The 23,284-nt window shown below is 51.1% G+C and overlaps 9 protein-coding genes across 9 annotated transcripts; 4 read left to right on the forward strand and 5 right to left on the reverse strand.

Moving 5' to 3' along the window:
* Positions 1-279: 279 nt before the first annotated feature.
* On the forward strand, positions 280-1,194 carry CC77DRAFT_1039725 (hypothetical protein; the record flags this gene model as incomplete). The annotated part of the gene is made up of 1 exon (XM_018527168.1): positions 280-1,194. The coding sequence occupies one exon, from the start codon at positions 280-282 to the stop codon at positions 1,159-1,161; it is 882 nt and encodes a 293-aa protein (XP_018386882.1). The 3' UTR covers positions 1,162-1,194.
* A 180-nt stretch (positions 1,195-1,374) lies between these two features.
* CC77DRAFT_801866 (hypothetical protein) lies at positions 1,375-6,531 on the reverse strand. The gene is made up of 5 exons (XM_018533253.1): positions 4,750-6,531; positions 4,624-4,694; positions 3,162-4,574; positions 2,094-3,107; positions 1,375-2,042 (listed from the first exon to the last, which is right to left on the reverse strand). Exons 1-5 carry the CDS (start codon positions 6,399-6,401, stop codon positions 1,588-1,590), a joined length of 4,605 nt encoding a protein of 1,534 aa, XP_018386883.1. The 5' UTR covers positions 6,402-6,531; the 3' UTR covers positions 1,375-1,587.
* CC77DRAFT_1019390 (hypothetical protein) lies at positions 6,272-7,471 on the forward strand. The gene is made up of 2 exons (XM_018524824.1): positions 6,272-6,309; positions 6,374-7,471. The coding sequence occupies exon 2, from the start codon at positions 6,668-6,670 to the stop codon at positions 7,118-7,120; it is 453 nt and encodes a 150-aa protein (XP_018386884.1). The 5' UTR covers positions 6,272-6,309; positions 6,374-6,667; the 3' UTR covers positions 7,121-7,471.
* On the reverse strand, positions 7,156-8,187 carry CC77DRAFT_803066 (hypothetical protein). Its single transcript, XM_018533260.1, has 4 exons — positions 7,712-8,187; positions 7,616-7,644; positions 7,465-7,558; positions 7,156-7,405 (listed from the first exon to the last, which is right to left on the reverse strand). Exons 1-4 carry the CDS (start codon positions 7,846-7,848, stop codon positions 7,192-7,194), a joined length of 474 nt encoding a protein of 157 aa, XP_018386885.1. The 5' UTR covers positions 7,849-8,187; the 3' UTR covers positions 7,156-7,191.
* A 321-nt stretch (positions 8,188-8,508) lies between these two features.
* Positions 8,509-9,958, forward strand: CC77DRAFT_801965 (hypothetical protein). Its single transcript, XM_018533255.1, has 4 exons — positions 8,509-8,657; positions 8,707-9,081; positions 9,143-9,364; positions 9,417-9,958. The coding sequence occupies exons 1-4, from the start codon at positions 8,597-8,599 to the stop codon at positions 9,722-9,724; spliced, it is 966 nt and encodes a 321-aa protein (XP_018386886.1). The 5' UTR covers positions 8,509-8,596; the 3' UTR covers positions 9,725-9,958.
* A 1,988-nt stretch (positions 9,959-11,946) lies between these two features.
* CC77DRAFT_1030286 (polyketide synthase PksE) lies at positions 11,947-14,490 on the reverse strand (the record flags this gene model as incomplete). Its single annotated transcript, XM_018526578.1, has 5 exons — positions 11,947-12,222; positions 12,292-12,913; positions 13,449-13,875; positions 13,941-14,090; positions 14,166-14,490. The coding sequence occupies 5 exons, from the start codon at positions 14,488-14,490 to the stop codon at positions 11,947-11,949; spliced, it is 1,800 nt and encodes a 599-aa protein (XP_018386887.1).
* Positions 14,491-17,545: 3,055 nt separating this feature from the next.
* On the forward strand, positions 17,546-18,328 carry CC77DRAFT_933645 (hypothetical protein; the record flags this gene model as incomplete). The annotated part of the gene is made up of 2 exons (XM_018534332.1): positions 17,546-17,604; positions 17,650-18,328. The coding sequence occupies 2 exons, from the start codon at positions 17,546-17,548 to the stop codon at positions 18,326-18,328; spliced, it is 738 nt and encodes a 245-aa protein (XP_018386888.1).
* Positions 18,329-19,588: 1,260 nt separating this feature from the next.
* CC77DRAFT_1019398 (glycoside hydrolase family 79 protein) lies at positions 19,589-21,678 on the reverse strand. Its single transcript, XM_018524825.1, has one exon. The coding sequence runs from the start codon at positions 21,458-21,460 to the stop codon at positions 19,847-19,849; it is 1,614 nt and encodes a 537-aa protein (XP_018386889.1). The 5' UTR covers positions 21,461-21,678; the 3' UTR covers positions 19,589-19,846.
* Positions 21,679-21,844: 166 nt separating this feature from the next.
* On the reverse strand, positions 21,845-23,281 carry CC77DRAFT_960539 (hypothetical protein). Its single transcript, XM_018535605.1, has 2 exons — positions 23,182-23,281; positions 21,845-23,131 (listed from the first exon to the last, which is right to left on the reverse strand). Exons 1-2 carry the CDS (start codon positions 23,248-23,250, stop codon positions 22,091-22,093), a joined length of 1,110 nt encoding a protein of 369 aa, XP_018386890.1. The 5' UTR covers positions 23,251-23,281; the 3' UTR covers positions 21,845-22,090.
* Between the last annotated feature and the right edge of the window lie 3 nt (positions 23,282-23,284).

Genomic DNA, 23,284 nt, shown 5'->3' on the forward strand with positions numbered 1-23,284 from the left:
CTTACGGGCGATTGGATCGGCGCCAGCAACCGTTGTTAAGGAAGTGGTCAAGTCATGACGTTTGAAAATGACTCGGGGCAAGTTCGCGTCTTGCCGACGTAAACAACACATGCTGCTGACATTCCCATGAACTCGGAACGCGACAGACGTCCCTCGACGTTCGTGAGTGCCAATTGGCTCAGCTTATCAACTGCCTACAGATACATCACAAAATCTACTCATACAGGATTAGCCTGTTCGTAGGGGCCTCGAGTCACTAGAACGACACAACTATACGCAATGGGTGTTACAGTATCCCACACAGCATTCTCGCCATTATCCATGGTATCGACGATTATCGGCTTTGTCTCGTTTACCTTCACACTTGCGACCTTACTAAAAGTCTCCTGGTCAAATCTCATGACTTTCCAAGCGGCTCCAGAAGAGATCAAGGACACACTGTCGAGCCTGAAACAAGGTCTGCTGGAGGAGAGGAGACACTTGAGAAAAGTAAGAAGAAGACTGAAGAACGTGAGGAGAGATCGCAGTCATGGTCCTGGTGCCCGAAGCGATTCCGAGGAGTACTACGGTGGATATGGTGGTGGCAAGCATGTAAATGGAGGTCGAAAGAAAAGTAGACGAGGAAGAGGGGGTAGCAGGAGGGAAACGATGCATTTTGACCGCGACATTCAGAGGATGAGATCCAGCGGCGAAGAAGAGGCGTTGAGCGTGATGCGTGTCACCATCCGCGATCTTATTCAAACGTTCCGAGATCTTGAGCATCCATTCCTCAAGCCTGAGTATCAATCTCAAGACCCGGCGCGATGGTCAATTCAATCGTCAACTCACCCATCCGAGAAATCGCCTTATGCAGCGCAGTATCACCCGTACTCAGATGACGATTCGCCCTCAGCTAGCCATCTACATAGCAGCAATCGCCTAGGCTTCGAATACGCTAATTGCGATCTTCAACGTCGTTGGCTTTGGGTGCGACGCAAGGCTGACGTGATCAGCTTGAGTACTGACTTGAGCCGAGTGGAGGGTAGACGGACAGCGCATGAGGTGGGTGAAATATTGAATATGATATCAGATATAGGAAGAGATATTGAAGATCTAAGAGGAGTAGTTGAAGGGGTGGAAGGTAGGTTAAATAAGGTTGTGGGGGTAAGACGCGTAGATTAAGAGAAGAGGCAGATGAGGGTATGAGTGGGAGATGAGAAGAGAGCGACGCGCTTTACAGGATGAGGCCACGAGTTTTCACTTTGCGCTCTCACATCCACAGTAACCAAAGCCTGCACATAGTCTTAGTTCTTGATTGCACTGACTACGTAGTGCTTGCGTGTATATGCCATTTTTCAACCAACGCCTGAACCTCCCTGGGGGTATATTCCATATGCATAACTATTACCGAGGGACCAAAACCCGTATTAAATAACAACCCATATCAAATGCCGATATGCATGCTAGGGACAATGCACCATGTGAAGACTCCGTAACACCGTCGAGCCCAGCTCTTGTATGCGTGAGCATCACCGTAACCATCGTCGTAGACGTATACCCAAAAAATACTTTTGTCATCCAAGTACGCTGAGTCGTAACGCATGTCTTTCATACGCCGTAGGGCTGTTCACTCGGCCCAGCGGGCACGTTGAGTGAAGCTTCGTCCGGCAATCTTTTGCTTCCGAACTTGCTTGCTAGCTCTTCGATCTTAGGTATTAGCTCACCGATCCTGAACGGCTTGCTGACAACATCATCCATGCCTGCAGCGAGCAATGTCGCGATCTGTTCACTGCGCGCATTTGCCGTAACCGCGATGATAGGAACATGCCTCTTGAACTTGCCCTGTTGTTCAAGAGCACGAATTTGCGAGGTGCATTGTAAACCGTCCATGACTGGCATCTCTTTGTCCATTAGCACGACTGATATGTCCTCCAGGGGAGACTGATTGGGTGAGGCCCAGTAAGTAGAAGACTTGAGCGCTTCAAGTGCTTCACCGCCATGGTTTGCGACGGTCGTTTGGATGCCGTGGTTTTGGAGCTGGCGCTGAAGGACTTTTTGGTTTACTGCGGTATGTTAGTAAAAGTAAACTGGCAGGGGAAGCCTTAGTCATGTACCAAGATTGTCCTCCACGATTAGTACTTTGAGTTCCCTCTTCTTTGGCTTGGCCTTTGGACCAACGCTATCCTTGCCAGGCACAGCAGCAAAATCCTTGATTTTGGTTGCGATCTTCGACGGAAGAGGTAGCTCCTTTCTGCCCTTATCCTTCGCATTCGACACCTTCCTGGACATTGATGGAGTTGGAAGGACTTCCAAGGCTTCTTGTGGCTCGCTGCTCCTCCGACACTTGACGTAAAACGCGAATGTACTGCCTTTGCCTGCTTCGGAAGAGACGCCAATCTCTCCACCTTGTAACTCTGTCAACTCGCGGGAGATGAACAGGCCGAGGCCAGATCCGCCGTACTGGACGTGTGTCCGTGGACTTGCCTGAGAAAAGCGTTGGAAAAGGAGCTTCTTCTCCTCCGGCGTAAGGCCCCGGCCAGTATCCCGTACTGCAAATTCCAAGAAGATCTCTTCACCATCACCCCAGTCAGGTCCAAAAGTTTGGTCGGTCCTCTTGGCTCGCATGGGAAAATAGCTAACGGTAGGATGTTCGCTTGCCGATGGACGTACTCGCGATGCTGATAGAACGACCTTGATGGTTCTGGTCTCCTCGGTGGTCGTAAATTTGATCGCGTTGGTGGTAAGATTGATGAGTACCTGAAGCACTCGTGAGGGGTCAATCTTCACCCAATCAACACCGAGCTTGGTGAATGAGTCGGTCAGGACGAACTCCATCTGAATGCCAGCTGTTTGCACCTCTCCTTCGAACATCTTCAGCGCACGTTGCACCACTTGTAAGGGTTGAGCGTCCACTGGTGTCACCATGAGCATTGCGCTGTCGAGCTTTGATAACGTCAAAACGTCGTCGACGATACGCTTTTGATGCTGTGCGCATAAGGCGATTGTTTGTGCCGCATCAATCGAATCGGCAACAATGCCTTCCTCGATGACATTGGAACCTGAAGCTCTGAAGTCGCCTAAGATGGTGCTAATCTCATCGGCACACTGCAGAATAGCAGATAAAGGATCTTGTAAGACGTTAGCATATACTCATAAGCGGTTGATGTAGGGAAGAATCCTACTTCTCATCTCGTGCGATGTTATGTCAATGAAGTTCTCCTGTTGTCGCTTGAGTTCGACAGCTTCCTCCATCTTCCGCTTTTGGAAGCCTTCGGCCCACTTTTGAGGTGAGATGTTCGTGATGCTTCCAAAAACGCTCTTGAGTTGCCCATCGTCATCCTTCTCTGGATAGGCCTGGAACAGGACCCAGGTCTCACTTTTGTTGCGGTTTCGGTCCTCCCAAGGTGCTTTAAAGCGAAACTCGATGTTGATAGGCGTAGTGTCGTTGACTAATTCCTTCCAATGCGCAAGGATGAGGCCTTGATCCTCGTCCTTGACGTAGTCGATCCACCTGTCCGTCATCTCTGGCTCTCTTGGTACTCGCGAGATCTCGTACCATGTATCGTTGCAGTAAGTTATCTTTCCGACGTGATCAGCGATGAAGAGACCTGCAGGAGACAGCTCCGCCATTCGCGTAAATCTCGTCTCGCTCTCCCTGGCTTCCTGTGTGCGTGCAGCAAGTTGGGTTGAAAGGTTGTAACGATCTTCTGCTGCGAGGCGTGCTGCTCTCTGTCCTCTTCGAATTTCCTCCTCGAAAAGAACGACGGAAGCCAGAGAAGTGGCTAACTGGCGGCTCAATAATTGGACAAAAAGGTTGTAATCGTCGTCGTAGGGTCTCCGCGGATTGATGCCCATGACCAAGAAGCCAAGTATGTTTTCGCCTGTCGTAGGATGAATTGGGCATATGACGACGTCTCTGCAGGGGTCGCCAAAACCTCGCCAGTCCAGCCCGTCCATCATGGCATGCGGTAGATCGCCTGATCCGATGCTAACAACCACGGGCTTGTCAGTCTTCATTACTTCCCGGAAGACGGGACCAAAGCCCTCTTGCCCTTCCTTCAAGTCAATCTGCTCAGGAGCAGCTTGATGGCCAGCTGGGACGCCTAAAGAGCCTTCGAGGAAACACTGTTTCGAACCTAGCAAGCTGCTGGATTGTATAGAAGACGAGTCACTATCATTCTCATCGTTTACGCTGTAGAGCATTACTACCGGGGTATCGAACTCGTTCTCGGTCAGTGCTATTAACACCTGATCCCAGAAGCCCTTGACCTCCCGAGCGGTGGCAGTCCGTTCGCCAACTTCGCGGAGCGTGAGCATGCGTCTTTCTGCAATTTTGCGGCGTGTCTTCTCGAAAGCGGGGTTGTAGAGACCCATGACCGTACCGTCTTGGCCGACCATGGGGATGATGGACCACGAAAAGTATGTTTCTTCGAGGAACCCGTTGCGTTTCATAAACAGGCAATCGTCGTCCTTCATTGTCGCTTGCCCGGTAAGACGTGCATTGGCAAATACTCCCTTGACATCGTCCCATATCTCCGCCCAAGCCACTTTGTAACTCTGTCCCATAAGAGCGGGGTGTTTTTGCCCTGCGAGTCCTAGTCGAGACGTTAATACATGTAGATGTGTTGGAGAAGGCGATCATACCAATATAGGCTTCGTTGTAAATAGCAACGAGTTCTTCTCCCCAGTACATAGCAGCTGGGTGGGGGCTCGCCCTGGTCATTGTCAGTATTTACGCTGAGAAGGTGCGTATAAGACTGATCGACTTACATTATAAGATTGCACATAGCGCGAAGGTCATTAGACCAGTACTCGATTGGACCTAAAGGTGTGCTCGCCCAATCAATTGAGCGCGCAAACTGAATGTGTCTGGGAAGGGAGGGCGACATTGCCAGTCTGGTCCAGTCGAAGAAGCCCATGTCGTGGTGATCATCCCGATGGGCGTTAGTTTCTCTATGGAACGGGTCAACATCGCCTGCAGTGTGAGCTCGCAATACGCACTCGTTCGCAAAGGAAGAGGATTCTTCCGCTGACGATATGTCTATTTGAGATGGCTTTGGGATCATGCCATTGCCCTGGTTGACGAATTTCTTTTGAATCGGCTTAGGTTGGGGTGCAGAGATGGGAGGAGTCGGTTCACCCTGGGCCCCCTGGGGAACACTAGGAATAGTGCTGCCAAAATAATCTTGTGCTTCACCCTGATCAGCGGAAGATGAAGTGGTATCACCGTTGGTCCCCGAACCGAGACCTGCGGACGAGGTCGAAGGTATAGCAAAATCGTTGGGTCCATCCAAAGCAGGCAAAACGATGGCAGGAGCGGAGATGGAACCAGAGACGACGCGCAGCCGTTTTCGAAGGGTGTAACATGTCCACACAATGCCACCATGTTCTACAGGAGAAGGGTTCACTTCGGAAGAATCGGCCTGGACCCCAGTGCTAAGCAACCAGCCTCGAAATTGTTGTGTCGCATGCGCCGTATCATCATCAGACGGAGAACCAGTCGGCCTTCCAGCTACCAGCTCCCAGGTGGACGGGTTAGATCGAAGGGCATTGTTGGAGAAGAGTATCTGCAACCGGGAAGATTCGGGCATGTAATTTGCGAAATCGCCCGTATCAACGATGAAAGTTGGCCGCTCATCTTGCTCGAGCAGTTCGACTATGCCAACGGAGCCGAGTATGCGCAACGGATCACTCTTGTCGCGCGAATCAGGCGATGCTGTAGGCGCCACGCTTGAACGCTCTGAAGTGCGCCCACTGGCAGCCCCTGGTGGCCCTGGGGGGCTGAGACCGCTAAATGTTCCCCTTGCGAGTGTGACGGTCTTGATGCCACTGTCCTCGCGCGTTTTGCTGAGCATCCTTGCTGCTGCCTCGCTACTCGAGAAGCGTGCGGGCAGTTGTGGTCGGTTGTTTCGCGAAGAAAAGAAGAGGGGCGAGGGCGGTTGGCCGTCCGGGCGAAAGTAGGCGCTCTTGGGGAAGCTGAAGTGGTCGAGGGAGTATCGCGAACGCGGGTGCGCTTTTCGGCGCTTGTGCAAGGGCTCGCTGGCGGGCGCTGGTGGGTGCGTAGACGACGCAGACGCGGAGGCGAAGTCACTGAAGGGAGGGGGGCGCTTGATGCCAACGACAGCCGGTGGTGTCCGCACAGGCTGCTGCTTCCCACTGTGTCGTCGACTGCTCTGCAGCGGCGCAGAAGCCGGGGGTTGATTCCAGTCGCGATGGTCAAGTGGCGACTTGGGCGTCCATGGGGGCTGTAGTACGGGGAGATTGGCTGGTGTATCAAGGACTATGGGCGACTCTAGAGTGCCGGGCGTGGTAGCGAGAGGCTCGTGATGGCTGGCGATGTTCAGTCTACGCTGTTCGGGCGTGGTGTCGTGAGGCGTCGATGTCGTGTTAGTACCTGTGAAGATTGAACGCGGCTCCCACATAGAAATGCCAGGATGCGAGTCAACAGATAGGGCAAAGGCCGTTGATCGCGCCCACGAACGTCACGCTACGAGCAAAGGTCGGTGTGGTGGAGCGTCGTCTCCAGATCTAGCATCAAGTCTCACCGCGTATGGACCGAGTAGATGACACCGGTGGGATGGCCAGCGTTGCGCGCTAAGTATCTTGACACGGCGGCACAATTCGGGGGGTCTCGCAGGCTCGGGTCTGGTGATCAGGGCGGTGGTGAGGTAGCGCGGCGACGATGACGATGGCAGTGGTAATTCAATGGATGTCGTGTCCTCAGGGCATCATGAAGACGCTCTGCACATTTGTTTTCAGCTATCGCATCTGGCGGAGCGTACAGGAGGGTCAAGAGGCCGCAGATCTCGCTTGTGCTCGTGCTTGGCCTCCCCTGCAACAGGTCGATCGCGATCGCACTCGACGTGGGCTGGAGCTGGAACAACCGCGCGATACTCTCCAGGCTGCTTCAGGGCTGCATCGCCTTCGAGACAGGGCTATGACACCACACATGGCATTCTTCGAATGCCCATTCCATGCCATTCGCGACTGGCGTAATTTCCGCTGGGTATCGTTGGCGGTCCTCGAGTCACCCTCTGATGGAGCCGACGTCATGGATCTGGTTCTAGAACCCAAGGCTCAGACCATGCAACACAGACCCCATCAATCCACCCATCCTCCCATTCGTCTCAACGCAACCTAACTTGCAATCACTTTCGGACTCTCCTGATGCTTTGCGTCTAGTTGCTTACTATTCACGACTAGCCAAACGTCTCATCGATGCTCCTGTCCCGCCTTCTCGTCCGGCTCAAATTTAGACCGGCGTGCCGGTGGCTCTTTCCCCAACCTCGGGTGGCTCTTTCCCATCCGCGATACACAAAAACAACGCCAAGCGTCTCGTCCTCTTCTTCGCCATCCAGTCGTCTGACTGCCAGACGCAAAACACCAAACAGTCGTGCAAGCGCAGTTCATGGCTAATCCTCGGCGGCTTTTGGCCCAGGGTCGCCTTGTTACTTGATGAATTGCGTAATGCCCACGTGTGCGTACCGTTCCGCCTCCGGCCCGATGAGGTGTTCAAGGTCGCGAGTCACGACTGTGCGACACCTGCCAGTCCACCCTGGAACCCGTGAATACACGCACACTGTACCAGGTTAAGAGAAGACCATTTGAACCAGCACCCCGGCATTGGAAACTCAACTTGTGCCCTTGTACCGGCTGCCCGGACATCTTCATATTATTATCAGCACTTCTCTCGCAATTGCCAAATTTGTCACGGAAGGGATATCCTACTGACTTAGGAAGACCTTCAACTTCATTGCCGGCTGCGCCTACTACAACAATTCTACATATGTGTGCAGCGATGCAACGGTACGGTAGTGTAATGGTACAGCGGTGCAACATGTGCAAGCCCCTCGTGTTCCCTACTGACATCACGCGGCATGCGAAATCTGGTGTTCGCGGCTATCGTGGTGCGCCTCATAATCTAGCCACGGTGGCAGAAGTGCCACAATAAATGGCGCATGCGATCCGCTAAGCCTCAGTCACCAACCACATGTTACCACTCACCAGCTCATCGATTATGATACGAGGATCCCGGAATGAAGCAGACCCCTTATACTCTGCCGGAGCTGAGTCGAACATTGGACCCATCAAAGATTAAGAATATAAAATCGACTGCAAGTTTTGCGTAACTCGCCGTCGCGGAATGCCAACAGCATACACCCTGACATAACACTGAACGCGCAGCGAAGAAAGCTTCATATATCCACGCCAAGCTTCACTAATGGAGCCTTTACAAACAATGGAGCTCCGGCGAGCCGCCAGACGTATCAGGCCGTTTTATCACCCCACTTTTACCACCCGCCTGCCAGTGGAGTGGTCAGCTTTGACATGCCCCTCCACTCGAAGCCATGCTCCTTCCCCTCTGCATCATGCCAAGCATGTACAGCGTGAGCGATTTGCTCAAAGACAACTGGGGCAGTGCGCTCCGGGGGCGCCCTGAGATGCCCCGCTGGCAACGGACTGTGCACAGGATCCGTTTGCTTTAAAGCCACTTGCACCCCGCGCATATCAAAAGCTCTAAAGTTTCTCATTTCTCAGTACTTCCTACTACCCCGCACGACGTCTCTTTGTATTGCTACAGACCAGCTCTACGTTTGCTAGATAACAAGTCAAAATCATGGATTTCCTCAAGAAGAAGATGAAGGAGCTCATGGATGATGACGATAAGAAGCCAGCCGGCATGTGTATCTGCTGTATCAATGTAAAGCACAACACTAATTTCAGTAGATTCTCATGGCGCTCCAGGCGGTGCTGGTCCTGGTGACCGCGCACTCTCTGATGGCTACTACGGACAAAGTGGACACGGCGGCCCACCCCAAGATCAAGGTTACCCGCCCCAGGGCCATGGTTATCCGCCTCAGGGTCCTCCTCAAGGGTACCCACCCCAAGGACAAGGTTACCCACCTCAAGGCTATGGGCAACAACAACAACCATATGGTGGCCCTCCTACGCCCGTAGGCCCACCTGCGCCTTACGGAGCGCCTCCACCAATGCCGCCAGGCTGGACACAGCAATGGGACCAGAACAGCCAGCGCTGGTTCTACATTGAACAAGCCACTGGTCGCACACAGTGGGATCCTCCTTCGCATCTGCCACCTGGCCGTAAGTGCCCCCGAACGAGCTGCATGTGAGACATGGACTGACTTTGTACACCTGGATCTAGCATATGCTCCTCCTCCCGCAGGCGCACCTTACATGCCACCCGGTGGTCACGATGAACGTGGCCTTTTCGGAAACACCCATGGCCACCAGGGACACGACTACACGCCATCTGGAGCAGCCACCAACGAGGCCGAAAAGAAGAAGAGCGGCCACTCTACTGCCATGCTCGCTGCCGCTGGTGTCGGCGGTATTGCAGCCGGTGCCTTTATTGGCCATCAACTCGGTTTGTTTCCCCTACAGCTTTCATACAAAATTCTGCCACTAACATTTCCCAGCTGACGACAGCGACGATGAGAGCAAGCAACAGTCGTATGCTCCTCCACCTGCGGCTCCTGCTGCGGCTGCAGGTGGCTACGGCGCTGACCCTGGTTACGGAGCGGATCCTGCTTATGGTGCGCCTCCTCCATCGGATCCTTATGAGAACCACCCGGCCTTTGAAGAACCTCCCCCAGTCCCAACCCATGACGAGGACGGTTCCTCCATCTCAAGTAGCGATCGGGAGTCTATGGAGGAGAAGCGCGAGGAACTCATCGAAGCGCAGGAGGCCTATCAAGAAGAACTTGAAGAGAACTACGAGGACTAACCGCGGCGGTTTTCGTTGGCTGATCGTTTCGTTTGGATCGGTCGGTATCGAAGTATGTGTTCACGAGCGTAACGGCAGGTATTTCCTAACACTAGTCATGAAACATGGGTTATTGTCAACATAGCTTCAGCCAACTTGTGATTCTCTCACTCGAAGATGGAAAGGGGAGCATAATGAGATAGAAGTGAATTTCAGATTTGTATCAACAAACACTAAGAGCAATACCACTTAACTCCATTGCCACTGCAGTGACAAACCAAAGCCGTTAAATCAAGTCCTCCCCCTGGTGTGCCCATCATCGAAACCCGGTGGATATACGCGCCCTTACATCAAGGAAATGTAGTGAGCGTGTGGTCGTCTCGTTTTCCAGATTCCTTCCCCAATGAACCGCCGTTATCGTTGTCGCATACTTGAAGAAGCGGACTAGCAGCAGTCGCAGCAGTCTAGACAATCGAGGCAGCATTCGCATGTCTCACCACAGAGCCAGCAGCAGCACAAAGTCGCAAGGCAAGCAGTCAAGCATCCTCTGTCTTTCTTGGGTTCCTCTTGAGGTGGAGGCGGACCTTGTTGGTAGTACATCTGTGCCAAATACACCGTCAGCCACACCCTCAACTTGCGCAAACTTGACCCAGGCAGGAGCATGCATATTTCATAAGACTTACCTGTTGTTGAGGAGGAGGGTACTGTCCATAGCCCTGCTGCGGTGGCGGGCCATAGTAACCAGGTTGTTGAGGCGCCGGGTAGCTCATACTTGCTGTTGTGATGTTGTCGACTTGACGTTGGAATAGAGATGCGGATTCGTGGCTGGTGAAGCGTCTAAGCGTATCGCGGGTCTTGGTGAGGCTTGTGGTGTGGCAGAATATGAAGTGTGCTCTGTGGCAGAGGAAGTGTGGCAGAGGGATGTGGCACAGTAATGTTAGAATCTTGGGGGATGAACTCGTGTTTTTAAGATTACAGGCCTCGACGCGCTGGCTGTTGCTTTCGGCAAACGGCAACAGCGGATCTGCAACGTAAAGGGCGGAAAGGCTATGCACGAACCAACGTGCTCATTTCAATTGACCGCGTAGATGCCCGAATAGAGCTCATACACCTAGATACTGCGGATGAGCTTTGCTCGGCGCCACAAGTGTGGCAGCAATGGCGCGTAACTGTGGCATTCGCTCGGGCTTGCTATGGCACAGGTGGGGTCGAGCAAGCCACTACTGTAACGGTAGGCGCAGGACCCTTGTCATACGCGTACGCAAAGTCTTGGTATCTGAGGTGCATGACTTGATTGCGTGGTAATATGCATGTGCAGGTTTGGACGGTGTGATTTGCAATGCGTTGATGTGTCGTGTGGTGTTACTGGCAAGTCTGCTCATAAATGTGATGGACGTGGAGCAGAAGTATTGTACACAGTCTCTCTGAAGCCCCTCTCACCCACCTCCTTTGAAAGAGAGCGGGTTCTGGACTCCGTTTTAGGAAACGCACGCTGCGATGTGAGGTGCAGTTGCAATACAAACTTGCCGTGTTTTCCGCGCGCTAGTTCTCGATATAGTTTAGTTGTGGCGCCACTTTCTCAGCAGGCAATACTAGACGGGCCAGTCATGGTGGCTCAGTCAAATCATGGGGATGCAGTCGATTTGGCTTCTGGGATAACAACAACGAGATTAGTATTCTGACAACGTCATGCCGCTTGAGCAGCTGCTGTCAGAGTGCTACTCGTGAGGTATGACATGCGAGGATTTTACCGCCAAGAGATCCGAAATCCGCGGCGGCGTACGTACAGCGGACCTTGAACGGCGCGGATGCGTCCGGCGCCAAGTCAATACGCCGTCGGTTACCAAGTGGAGAGTCTGCGGTCCGAAAACCGAAGTTTGTTACTCTGGAAGAGAGCCGGCTTGGCGCAAAAAGGATCTCGAAAATAACCAACGAGACAATCTGTCGTCTTCTTGTGGCGCGGCTGAGGCGCAGTCTCGATACAAGCAATGGAACCCCGGAGTTGTCAGTACCAAAGTCATGGGTTGGTTCATCTGGTAGGTTGTGACTTTGAACAGCGAAACAAGTCGTGACTCTCAAGGTTCGTAAATAAGACAGCGGAGAAGTCTGTTTACTCATTGCTCTGATATGGTGATGGAGGACAGAGGGCTTGGCCGTGATCTTTTGCTTGTTTGTATCGTAGAGCTGTTCAACTGTTGAGTCTTCCAGCGACATGTGGCGGCAGTTTCCGTAACTGACAGCGCTCAAGTTTCTAGCGTCTCGTCGCTAGCTTCCTGGGCCTCCAAAGGCCAAGGTACAAAGTTCCGTTCAGCCCTTCGCTTCTGCACCCATTCCCCAAAGGGCTTCCAGATAGCTTCTTTCTCGGCCGGCTTTAGACTCGCTGCTAGTCCACTTGTACTCGTGGTAACAAATACCCTGGACCCCTTCCATACATTCCCGTTGATATCTCGCTCTTCCTTGTCATCCCTGCTTTTGCCCATATTGTGTTCTTCATCCTGCCATCCGTACTTGAAATCTTTCTTGCCAAGGTTTTTATCATAGCGATACCTCCATATCGCTTCCCAGATACCCTTCCCTACTATACATACAGCTTCTGGTTTGTATTTTAGGAACTTGGCATCGAGGTTCGCGGTACCTGCTGCTGTTTCCTCTTTCGAAAGCTCAGCAGCGTCTTTGGATGGTCTCTCGACGATATTAGTGTTGCCCATACAATACAGATCAGGGAGACTCCGGTCTTCTTCAGGCTTCAGTCGACGGTCGGTAAGCCCTGAAGAGTGGAGGAGCTTCCAAAATAGGTTGGAAGGATGCGCATATGCGTGTCCGGCGGTGGCGGTCTGAACGCCTGGATTCGTGCCAACGAAGACACATATCAGATTGGGCTGAAGTATGTCGACCAGTGGCGATAGATGTGCGTATTTGGATGGGTCGGCATATCTGCTAGGCATTCGCTTCTTTTTTGGTCTTGCGGACGATTCGGGAGAGCTTTTGACAGCTGCCGTTGCGGTCGTCCTACCACGCTTTCTAGATTTTGTCGGCGATGCAGATAACGGTGGATTGTCTTGCACTGTCCGTGTCTCTGTGTATTGGTATCTCTTTAATTTGTTCTTAAAGGATGCAGAAGGTGGCGTTGCCAGCCTCTCACCGGCTTCGGTGACGTCGTCGTTGCCTTGGACGGCCGGTGGTGCTTCAGTTTGCTCAACATGTAACTTGCTTGAGCGTGTTCGTGCCATATTCGGATTGCAGGTTGTGTCTTAAGGTTCATGAAGGACGAGTGATATGTCAAGTCGCGTCGTTTGGAGATTAGACGCGTTGACGTCATGATCGGACCCACTCTAATTTATGGCCCGTGGGCGGCTCTTTACCGTGCACTCGAACAGCAACCATAGTAATGCGGCTTTGTGCTAGTCACGACATTTCTTGAGACCGACCACACTCTCCAAATGATACGCTAAACAGGCAACCTCGACATATGGTTTTGCGTGGAAAAACAGTCACGAAGAGTCTCTTTTGGCAGGCCTCAGACGACAGTTACATACAGTCCCATATACCCTGCAATTGATATACTGAACTCCTCTCAATATATCTTGTATGTAGCAAAACTAGAACAAAAAGTCGCATTGCTACTCCCTACCATAAAATCGGAACATACCCCCTCGTCTTCTTCACCACAACTTCTTTTACGTTCGGCTGCCTTCTTGACCCTCTTTTCGGCAAGCACGCGCGTAAAGAAAGCCATGAAGCATACCAAGAGGTATGCTTGTCGACCTTGAATGGACGCGGCACAGCAATGTGACGACACCGCCTCATTATGCACATCTCGATTATAAGCCCGGGTCCGAAGCTGGTGGCGACTACGTTCTCTCTGCCTTCTCCCATCATACGGAGTTTATCTAGCACGATAAGAACGGTTGGACTTGATGAGTTGCCATGATGTTGGTAGACGTCGAGTGAGGCTCGAATGTGGTCATCAGTGAGACACAGGGCTTGCTTGGCCCCTTGTAGAATGGACGCGCCGCCTGGATGTATCGCCCAATCGAAGCTTGAAGCCTGACTGCGGACCAACGATGCGGCCTTGTGGGTAATATCGATGGCAGCGCGAAGATGTCTGAACATGGGTATGATGGACTTGATGGCTGCTTCTGGAACGAATTTGCTGATGGTGGCTATCATGCCTGCTACAGTGTCAGTAATAATCTGCAATAAAGAGTATACGAAACAGAAGGAAGCGGAGACGCACCATTCTTCTTTATGACGTAAGACATATGTCCGGAAGTATCGGGCACTACCATGCTACCCCACTCTAACAATTCGAACACCGGTGTTTGCTTCTCCTCTAATGCAAGATAGTTGCATACCACCAGCGCCGCAGCGCCATCTGAGAATAGTGCTGGACCTATGTGTAGTTCTCCGTCTTGTAGGGTGGCTTGCAGCTCTGCTTGAAGAAAGAGACTGCACAACTCACATGCCATTACCAAAATGCGTGCAGGCCGACCTCTAAGTGATGCCGCGGCGGCAATGTCAGCAGCTGTACGAAGCGCCGATAAACCACCCGCACAGCCAACACCATGGAGTAACGACCTTTGCACACTTGACCGAAGTCCAAGCTCTTGACATACAAAGTGATCGTATCCTGGATTGTTCTGATCAGTGCAGGTTACTGCCACAGTATGCGTTATATCGCGAGGTCCAAGTTGAGCTTCTTGCATAGCCTTCTTGCACGCAGAGGTAGCAAGCCGTACCCCTGAAGCGCGAAATATGCGAGAGGTCCAATCGATTTCTGGAGGCATGGCGTCTTCTCTGGTACATCTATTGAAGTCGATGGTAGTTGGGCGAGAGAGGATTCTTGATCTATCATTGAATCGCCCGAGTTTTTGGATACTTTTGCTATGTTAGAAGAGGAGAGAAAAGTGTCATATGTCAGGGTAATGAGTACTAACATTGGCGAATTTACTTCGTCGGGGTGCAATTTCTCTAACAGTTGCATGAAGTGCTCCTGCTTGATTGAGTGGGACGGGTATTCATGACCCAATCCAGTAATATACACAGCACTCGTCCTGTTGTTGCATGCAACACCCTTTTCAAAAGACATGTCTTCTCTCGATTGGCAACAGCTGAGACAAGCCAGTGTAAAGTAAGCTTGTGATATCCGGTTTCTCTATACAATGCTAGTAGCTTTGCATACCTGCCCAGGTGACCAGAGTAAGAGGTCTTTTCTTTGTGACCAACACTAATAGGGGGATATGGAGTTCTTTATGGTTCATTAACTCTTGTCTTCCGTATGTTCGCCCCATCACCCCATAACAATCGAGACCTTTCAGTTTTCCGCCCCAATCAATCCTTTCAGAACCAGCCCCTCTTCCGCCACACATAGTTTCGTCGTCAACAGTTCCGGCCAAAGACTGAATATGTTACGGCATTGCTTGTACAGCGGGTAATCCGCGCCCTGAAAGCGGCATGTCCGTCTATTGAGTATCGTTGTTGTCCTTAGCGAGGGTTGAAAGAACACTCCTGGCGAATTGGAAACGATATTGGCGTGATATCGCTAGATAGACGTACATGAGCTGTAGCCACAAGGACTTGGTATACTACCGACAGGTTCAACTAGTGCTTTCGGTCCAAGAGACTTCCGTTCTTGTAAAGACAGAACAGCCATTCGTCAACCGATGGCAACGTGCCGCTGACGGGGCGATACCGGTTGAGCCCTTTTTTGATCGTGTCTCGGAATATTGTGACGTTGCTTAGCATGCAGATGTCATGCTTAAAGATAGATATCTGCGTTGTAACGAATATTTCTCAACGGTGGCTGCTCTCACTAGAGGTCGACGCCAACAAGATCCAGAACAGTCCAACGGCCTTTGATCCGTGGAGCTTGAAAGGCCTGGGCAACCCCCTAGTGTCTCGTTTGAGCCACCTTGTGATCAAGATGTGGGTAAATATGCACGATGCACCGGCGCTTACTATAATCGCTAGGGAATCGCTGAGTCCATTACCTTCGTGGTCACTCACTCTGTTGGTTCTGGGAAGCCAATCCAATAGTATTGGCAGCCATGTTGATCGTCTGCCAATAGATTGCTGAGATAGCGAACCCCAATAACCGTGGACTACTAAATATGTCAGCATTCTGCTAGCTCAGATGCTTCGGACTCGTATAAACGCTGCAACACTAGTCCTATGGCGACGCTAAACATACAAGCGCTAGAGGATCATACCACCTGGGGGCCACCGGATCCTCTGGCAACAGATGGTTACGTGACTGACATGTAGAACATGGAGATATGCTAGGCTCGAGTATTCTCGGACCGAAATCTTAAACAGCTGATTAGGCAGTCAACGAAGGTACTGAGTTCGCCGACTAGACTGTAGGATCTTCACAAGGACCCATCATCTTTTGGTGTGGAGTCCGCGGTTCTGGGCGTTGTCTAGGACTCCTTTGACATAGAGAGGATAGCCCAGACGCGCAAAGCTGGGTAATGTGTGACAAATAGTAATATGATGTAGTGGAGATGCGGGAATACTCGAGTGGCAGAGGGATTTTGGCTCTAAGCGAAAAGGATGTTCCCGAGCAAGTGTGGGTGTAGCGGGATTACTGGGTAAGACGCCCAGCTTCGATCTTGATGATGGCGTAAGAGAACCTCAGTAAGATCTTGGTACAGCTCCGGTGGATAGAGAAGGTCTTCGTTGCATTTACCCTTGTTGCTATGATAGATGTTGGTGGAGAAAGATCGCAACGTGCCGTGCAAAAGGACGGGACCCGCTCCTAACCAATCATGAACTGCAATGCTAAGGTGTGGATGGGGCGAACTTATGTTTACCTCTGCGATCGATTAACGATGGGTCTGAGTGCTGCTTACGGTGTGAGCGATTTGCGATTCGGGGCGTATGTAAGCGGCGATGTCTTATGTGGCACGGTCAACGTATGTCAGACAATATCGAACTTCGCCGATGCAGACTCTCCGCGGAATCAGAGCATTACGTTGAGCACATCTGTCTGCCATCATTGTGCTTCGGCGCAGCCTCACCGTTATTGTTGAGCGTGCTGTGCCGCATGTGGGGTCCTATCGACCCACGGTCCGGACCGTAGTGGATGGACAATCTAGGTAAGGTATCGGAAGGGTGGCTTACTTTTGTTAGACTGAGCTCGCACTTGTGCAGGTTTCCGATCTTAGGATTACCGAAGGATGGGTTAGTTATGCTTTTTGTCTTCCACGGAGGCTAGTGCACGTGACCCTATTCTACTCACATGACCAACCTGGCAGAATAGACGAAAACGAGCTATTGAGATATGTGCGCATATAGACCGATAAATCTTGGACGTAGGTTAGATGCTTACCATATACTACTAACATTGGAAAGTCTTACGCAGCAGAGGTTCTTTCGAGGCTGCCGCAGATGCGTTCGGCGAAGTCGGTTTCAAGGCCATCATCTAGGCCTCAATTCGGGCTATCTAATATCGGCGACTGCGGCGTTGCTTTCGGGCTTATGCTGTTAGACGTTACACTTTGAAGCATCTGTTGTTGTTACCCGCTTCCTACAGGATCCGTGCCATGCGCAATGCTTTCCTAATTCGGATTACTTCGTGTGGCGGCGAAACTAGTGGACAATGTACCGCGAAACCATTCGCGAAAAGCATCGTTGCAGGTTAGCTCTCACGTGGTTACCAGTGTGCATTTGCGCGGTGAGTCCGACTTTTGAACAAGACACCGCTGTTTGACCACAGGGTATATATGGTAAGGACCACAACGCCTAATGCTTCTCTAACATCCAATGCGATAGCGCAGTCGACCACAAGGAGAGATGATCGACTTGCGTCAATATAGCGACGTATCATTCGGATTTGAGATGATGCGACAGCAGAGTGCTGTATGGAATATAGAACTTTTGGTGGACCGACCTAGGAAGCAGTAAGTGGCAGATACAGGAGAACATGAACATGGCTGACCTGCCAGGAACGACAGACATAGACCTCCTGTACCTCGAGTCGAAGAGATAGCTTCAGACATCTACACACGTCTACCACGCGAGATTCGTAACCGTGTGTATGCATACTGCGTTGAAGGATCTTACGACAACGAAGTCATTGTCAGACGCACAGCAATTGGAAACAACCGACGCTTCACGCACCTCGTCCGACAACCTTGCGGCCAGCACTCTTACCAATGGGTCGAAGACCATACCGCCAAATACCTGAGCGCAGAAGGATTAGGTGGAGACGTGGCTAGAGAGTTGCTCGAATGCTACTATTGGACACGTACATTCAAGTTTGCACATCACGAGCTCTGCCTCCTCAAACCGTTCCTTGAAACGGATGGTTTTGGGCTGGGAATGATTCCGGCGCACTATGCAAGACGTTTACACATACAGATACAGCCTCTAACTTTTGCCTTCCTGTTGCCAGACAAGCGTCTCTTTGAAGAACAGATGTGTCGTAAGACCATCGAGACCCTCGCTATCATCAAGACAGCTAGGACTGAAGTCGTGGTCGAGGTTGATCTAGCCCAAGGATCCTTGAGTGATGGGGATTATGAGCGCTTCTCGAAAGAATCTGCGCAGTTCATGCTCAAAATAGAGAGTGTGGTCGAGATCTTGAGAGAAAGCGGATTGCGCATACGTTTGGCGACGATATAACAGAGAGCATGAAGAGGAGAGACTCTTTTTCTTTGACTTTTAAAGAACAGAAGCTTTGCATCAGCGCGGGAGTTGGTTTAACAGACCATAGCGGTCGTGCTTGTGGGTGTTAAATTTGTCGTCCAAAGACTTCTTTAGGTATACCGTGTATAATCTCCACCTTTTCGAATGGAGTTCTGTGGCGCCGCCAGACGAAACTAGGCTTGCGCCTGTGTATCGTCCTTCATGCGATGCAGATTTAGTGGCTAGGCACTTGCTTTTGTCGGCCCGCAAAACTTGCGAAATCTACCACCGAGTGGGACAAGGAAATATATATATATTTTTTATCTTACACTGTCGAGAGCTTGGAAAATAATCTATGAAACTTGATGGAAAGGTTACGTTTGAGGAAGAAGAAGTCGCGACGTATGCCGAAGGAGTGATGCGCTAGCTATTTTAGTAGGCCGAAGGATCCCTACCTACTGCCTTTCAACAGCGCAACACGGCCTAAGCCACGATGCAACTTCATGCCGACCCGCCAATGCCAGCATGTCAGCTCTACAGCTCAGCCTCAGCCTTTGAATTCCGGTTGGTGTTGGAAATAGAAGCAAATGAAGGATTCGGCGACAAGGCGCACTGTGGTAAATGCACCAATTTACGCGATACAGATGTAAGATTCACAAGCGTGGGTGGTTCATTGCTCCATATCGGCATACCTGCCAGTTCATTCAGTGAACAACCAGCCACTATCTTGCACTTGTAGCCTTGTCTGCTACTCTTTTCCTATCGATATGAATATCCTTATCAAGCTCGCCACGCTTCGGAATTCATTATCTATCAATCGGCCCTCTCGGTCTGCTCATTCTTACGTTTTCTAGTGCTTCACTACTATAGTGGATATGGCGAGAAAGATACCAACCTTCTGGTACGAATTTGTATTGATTTAAACATGTGCTGTTATCTGAACAGAACACACATTGTCTAAGATGACGATCGCATTCGGGGCACTTACTATAGCCATGACATATCAAATACCGGAAAATAGTTTATACTAAGCTGCATAAGTCTTGATTGGGGAACAGATGGAAGCGAATACAGTCCTTTATGGCAAACATGCGGTATGTCAGTCTGCCCATGCAGTGAGGTGGTGGAACTGACTGTACAGGCCAACAAGAGGACTATAAACTCGTCATGCAGTGTAATGGCGGCAGTTTCTGCTGCGGAGAGAAACATCAAGCATGCTGTGAGGATAAGCTCAGATACTATCTGAACGAAGATGGCACCGAATTTATTTCATCCACGCTTCCAACAAACACTGATATCGACGTTACTGCAAACACATATTGCCGTACCAACAGCAACACCATGATCAACGGAGGTCTCGATTGCGGCAGATACCGGACCTCTAACAGAAGAAGAGCTGAAAGAAGGATTTATTGGCGAGGCTACGATAGCTCTTGGGGCAGGTCTAGGGTATATTGCTGCCGCAATAATTACACTGTTGCATCAATGCTGGAAGCACCGTGCAGGTTATGAGACCTACAAACCGTATGCGTCGTTCTTATCGAAGAACGCGAGTACTGCTTCGCTTCCTCTGACGTCCACCACATTATCCTCCCCGACTGCTTCGACTACTGCCTTGCCTATCGCCTCACCCTGAGGGAAAGATTGTCCAGCCCACGACACTAACGAACTGTTACCAGTGTTTACAAAAGGCGCCGTCAACCGTTTCACACCCAAACATCCGCCACCGGAACTGACGGCTTCTGACAAATCAACGCGAACCGAAAAGTCCTCAGTTGAATTGGCATAGTAAGGTTTCATGTTGACAAGAGCAAGCTTGGCCAGGTGATCTTCCACATAGAAAGCATACGCAGAGAAAGACTCTGAATCAACACCAGCTGGAGGCTCGAGAGCGCGCACACGAGTGTCAGGCACAGCGAAAGCCTCAGCCATGAAGAGCTGCGCAACGAAAGACGGCAAAGTACGTGCCGGACCTCTCAAGTCGCTGTCGCGGGGGTATAGCATGGAGTAAGTGCTGAAGCCTGGGCTACCATTTGCCCCAGGTGTATTGAGTTGTTCGTTTGATTGAAGAGCGAGTGTAGCCCCTTGGTGTAGATGCGTAGAAGTGGCATTTCGTGTCGCGTAGATAAGTTCACTATCCACGACCCAAAGTGCTTGCGCGAATGTATCGGTAACATTTGGTGCTCCAGAGCAAGACACAGAGTTGAACTCGCCAATGTTCCATCTATTCCCTGCATCTAGAGCAGCGCGAGCAGATGGGTAGATTTCTTCATCGCAGTAGCGTGTGAGTTCGGTGTGATTGAGGATGTTTTCGATGGTAGCCAGAGCTGCGCGTTTGGGATCGCAGGTTGAGAAGGCATACGAATGTATTGAGTAGATGCCAACTTGATCTTCCGAGTCAATACCTGCTGGAATGAGCGCAGCAGGTCGAACTTCTAGGCCTGAGTCATCTGTAGTTGCGGAAGATGCCCACCAGCGCTCTTGAGGCAGATCTGAACTGTTCAATGCATCCAACGCAGCATCGATGCTAGCTGTGTACTGCTTCCATTCCTGCACATAGGCCGCTGTCGAGTCATTCCACCGACTTTCTTTATAATTGGTCGGCTCGTTTCCTAGTTCCAAATATGCAACCTTGTCAGACTGATACGTAAGTGATGCGACTGCAAGGCCAGTAGAAATGTCCAAACTCTCATTGCCGAAATTGAGGGTTGAAATGAATTTGGTGCCGTTGGGGAAATTACTCCAACTTTTGTAGTAGTTTGGTCCAACAGTGGTTCGCCATACTCCGCCTTCTGGGCTGGTAGTACGCACTACGTCGCCGCCTTCTTTGTCGAAAACCATACTGTCCATGGTGATACCGCCAGGCCGTATTACCGGTCTTCCGCCATGTTCGTGGATCCTATCCAAAACGCTAAAGGTGAGCTTGTTCGGATTGCTGGCATTGCCGAAGAATTCAACCCAGAATGCGGGTTCGAACGAGAACGACGCGAAAGAATTGCTATGTGGGATCGAGGCACCTTCTGCAGTATTCGGTAAACTTATGGTTGGTGCTCCGGATGGTTCTGTCGTTGGGTAGGCGTACACAGCAGAGGCTGCAAGTGAGATTGCGGCTGCTCGAAGTGCAGGCATTGTGAAGATGTCGATGTCGTAACTGCGTTTGGATGAGGGATATCCAAGCTTCATATACCTCCATACAATACGACCGAACTTATATCGACATCATCACACCTCCTTCATAGGCTAAAGCGGACAGCATTATTCCGACGGCCGCAAAATATTCCATTGAGCTGCTGTCAATGCTGCTGGAAGCGTCTTAGAATGTGTGGGGTGGGTTGCGGGGAATTGGCGGATCATCGGAATTCGTTCCACAGCGGGGGCAAAAGTCGAATTTAGCAACAAACGGCCCAAAGCGGGACACTAATCATCGTCACAGATGGCGGATAGAGTTCCGAATTGAGAGAAGACTGATCAAGTCCAATCCCAGGTTTTGGAAATCGGATAGTGTAAATTTACCAAGCCACTTCCGTATTGATCATAATCAGACAGAGCTCCGTCTTACCTATTGTCGTCTTCTGTCCTATCGTATCAATCTTCCATTCCTCAACCATGGTAGGAGAGCATGAACTGAGTACCCAGAGGCAGAGTCCTTAACGGTGAGGCGCAATAGACAGAATCGTCAAATATGGTTTCTGCCGGATCCCTAGGACATAACAGAATAGTTTTAGATTGCTACCATTCGTCGATCAGCTTGCAACAAGCTTATCTTGTGCCTACAGCACCATGTGGTACACCAGTCCTTCTCCTCATCATAACCTCGCCCATTGCATTCCTCACCTCCCTCTCCTGATGTACCACATTCTGCACCATGTATTTCTTGAGTGCTTCCCTCAGCTCACTCTTTGCCCTCTCGTTATCTCTGTATGGTATACTCTCCAACTCCAACAGTCTATTCGCGTCCTTGTTGCTCTCTGCAACGAGCCCACTCAAACGGTCGAGCTGCTTGTGGCGGGTGTCTTCGGTATCGTCGGTAGGTTTGGTAGGATGTTGAGGATCGGCACGGTAAAGTGGCATAAGCAGAGCAAGGAACTGCGTGAGGGAAATGGCAGCTTTCTTTATTATGGTGACGATCTGGAAGGGTAGATACGCAGGACGGAAGTGCGTTGACGCGACGAGTGGGTTCAGGTATTTTGAAAGAATGGTAGGGTGGTCAGGGCGAAGCGCGGTACGGACTTCGAACGTTGCGACAGCCAAGAGACCAAGGTAGCGCCAATACGAGCCATCAGTAAGGAAACCGAGGGCGTTTGCACCGACGAGAACGATGAGGAGTGCACCGTAGGTCGTAACCGCAGTGAGCAGCGCGCTGTCCGTGTAATCTTTGATGGTCAAACAGCTCTGGCACTGCGCAAAGATGGTTGGTCCGAAGCGGTCGTATGCAAAGCGCTTCGCAGGATCAAGGATGATGTCCCTAGCATGCTTCAGATGAACATAAAAGTCGTTTGCCCGATCTCTATCCACATTTGGTCCAATCTTATCTGGGTGATAGCGGATTGTCAGTCGCCTGAAGCGTGAGTTCAGTCCGCTCTCATCGACATCTATCGGTACGCCGAGGTCGTTGTACGCGTTGCTGGAGCGTTGGAGGTTGAAGTCGACTTCGTAGATGGTAAAGGCAAAATAGGCCGCATATATGGCTATTAGAATATTGCGGCGATGCTTGATGTAGCGTGGAGTGCCAGGTTGCGGTTTAGGGTCGCCGGCGCGAATGAAGATGCTGTAGAGGACTGATTGAGTCCATCCTGCTGCCTTTGTCGCGTCAGGCCCTGCTAGGGCAAAAGTCTAAGGCCTATGCTTACCACTGGTATAAGAAACTGCCAGACCAAGAATGGACCCAGCGTGTCCAACGAGACACTCGCTTTCGCCATGTCGCTCAGTTGCAGGTAGGGGACGCGAGAGTGC

This window comes from Alternaria alternata (assembly GCF_001642055.1).
Source record: "Alternaria alternata strain SRC1lrK2f unplaced genomic scaffold CC77scaffold_8, whole genome shotgun sequence".
NCBI classification, from domain to species: Eukaryota; Fungi; Ascomycota; class Dothideomycetes; order Pleosporales; family Pleosporaceae; genus Alternaria; species Alternaria alternata.

Coding starts and splice junctions, on each gene's coding strand:
- CC77DRAFT_801866 (XM_018533253.1), bottom strand. CDS start 6,401: ATGTGGGAGCCGCGTTCAATCTTCACAGGTACTAACACGACATCGACG. Junction 4,695..4,749: donor GCTATGTGCAATCTTATAAT/GTAAGTCGATCA, acceptor GACAATGACCAG/GGCGAGCCCCCACCCAGCTG. Junction 2,043..2,093: donor AATCGTGGAGGACAATCTTG/GTACATGACTAA, acceptor AACATACCGCAG/TAAACCAAAAAGTCCTTCAG.
- CC77DRAFT_1019390 (XM_018524824.1), top strand. CDS start 6,668: ATGGCAGTGGTAATTCAATGGATGTCGTGTCCTCAGGGCATCATGAAG.
- CC77DRAFT_803066 (XM_018533260.1), bottom strand. CDS start 7,848: ATGTCAGTAGGGAACACGAGGGGCTTGCACATGTTGCACCGCTGTACC. Junction 7,645..7,711: donor GAAGTTGAAGGTCTTCCTAA/GTCAGTAGGATA, acceptor AATAATATGAAG/ATGTCCGGGCAGCCGGTACA. Junction 7,559..7,615: donor CAGCCGGTACAAGGGCACAA/GTTGAGTTTCCA, acceptor AACCTGGTACAG/TGTGCGTGTATTCACGGGTT.
- CC77DRAFT_801965 (XM_018533255.1), top strand. CDS start 8,597: ATGGATTTCCTCAAGAAGAAGATGAAGGAGCTCATGGATGATGACGAT. Junction 8,658..8,706: donor TGACGATAAGAAGCCAGCCG/GCATGTGTATCT, acceptor TAATTTCAGTAG/ATTCTCATGGCGCTCCAGGC. Junction 9,365..9,416: donor CTTTATTGGCCATCAACTCG/GTTTGTTTCCCC, acceptor AACATTTCCCAG/CTGACGACAGCGACGATGAG.
- CC77DRAFT_1019398 (XM_018524825.1), bottom strand. CDS start 21,460: ATGCCTGCACTTCGAGCAGCCGCAATCTCACTTGCAGCCTCTGCTGTG.
- CC77DRAFT_960539 (XM_018535605.1), bottom strand. CDS start 23,250: ATGGCGAAAGCGAGTGTCTCGTTGGACACGCTGGGTCCATTCTTGGTC. Junction 23,132..23,181: donor GGCAGTTTCTTATACCAGTG/GTAAGCATAGGC, acceptor GACGCGACAAAG/GCAGCAGGATGGACTCAATC.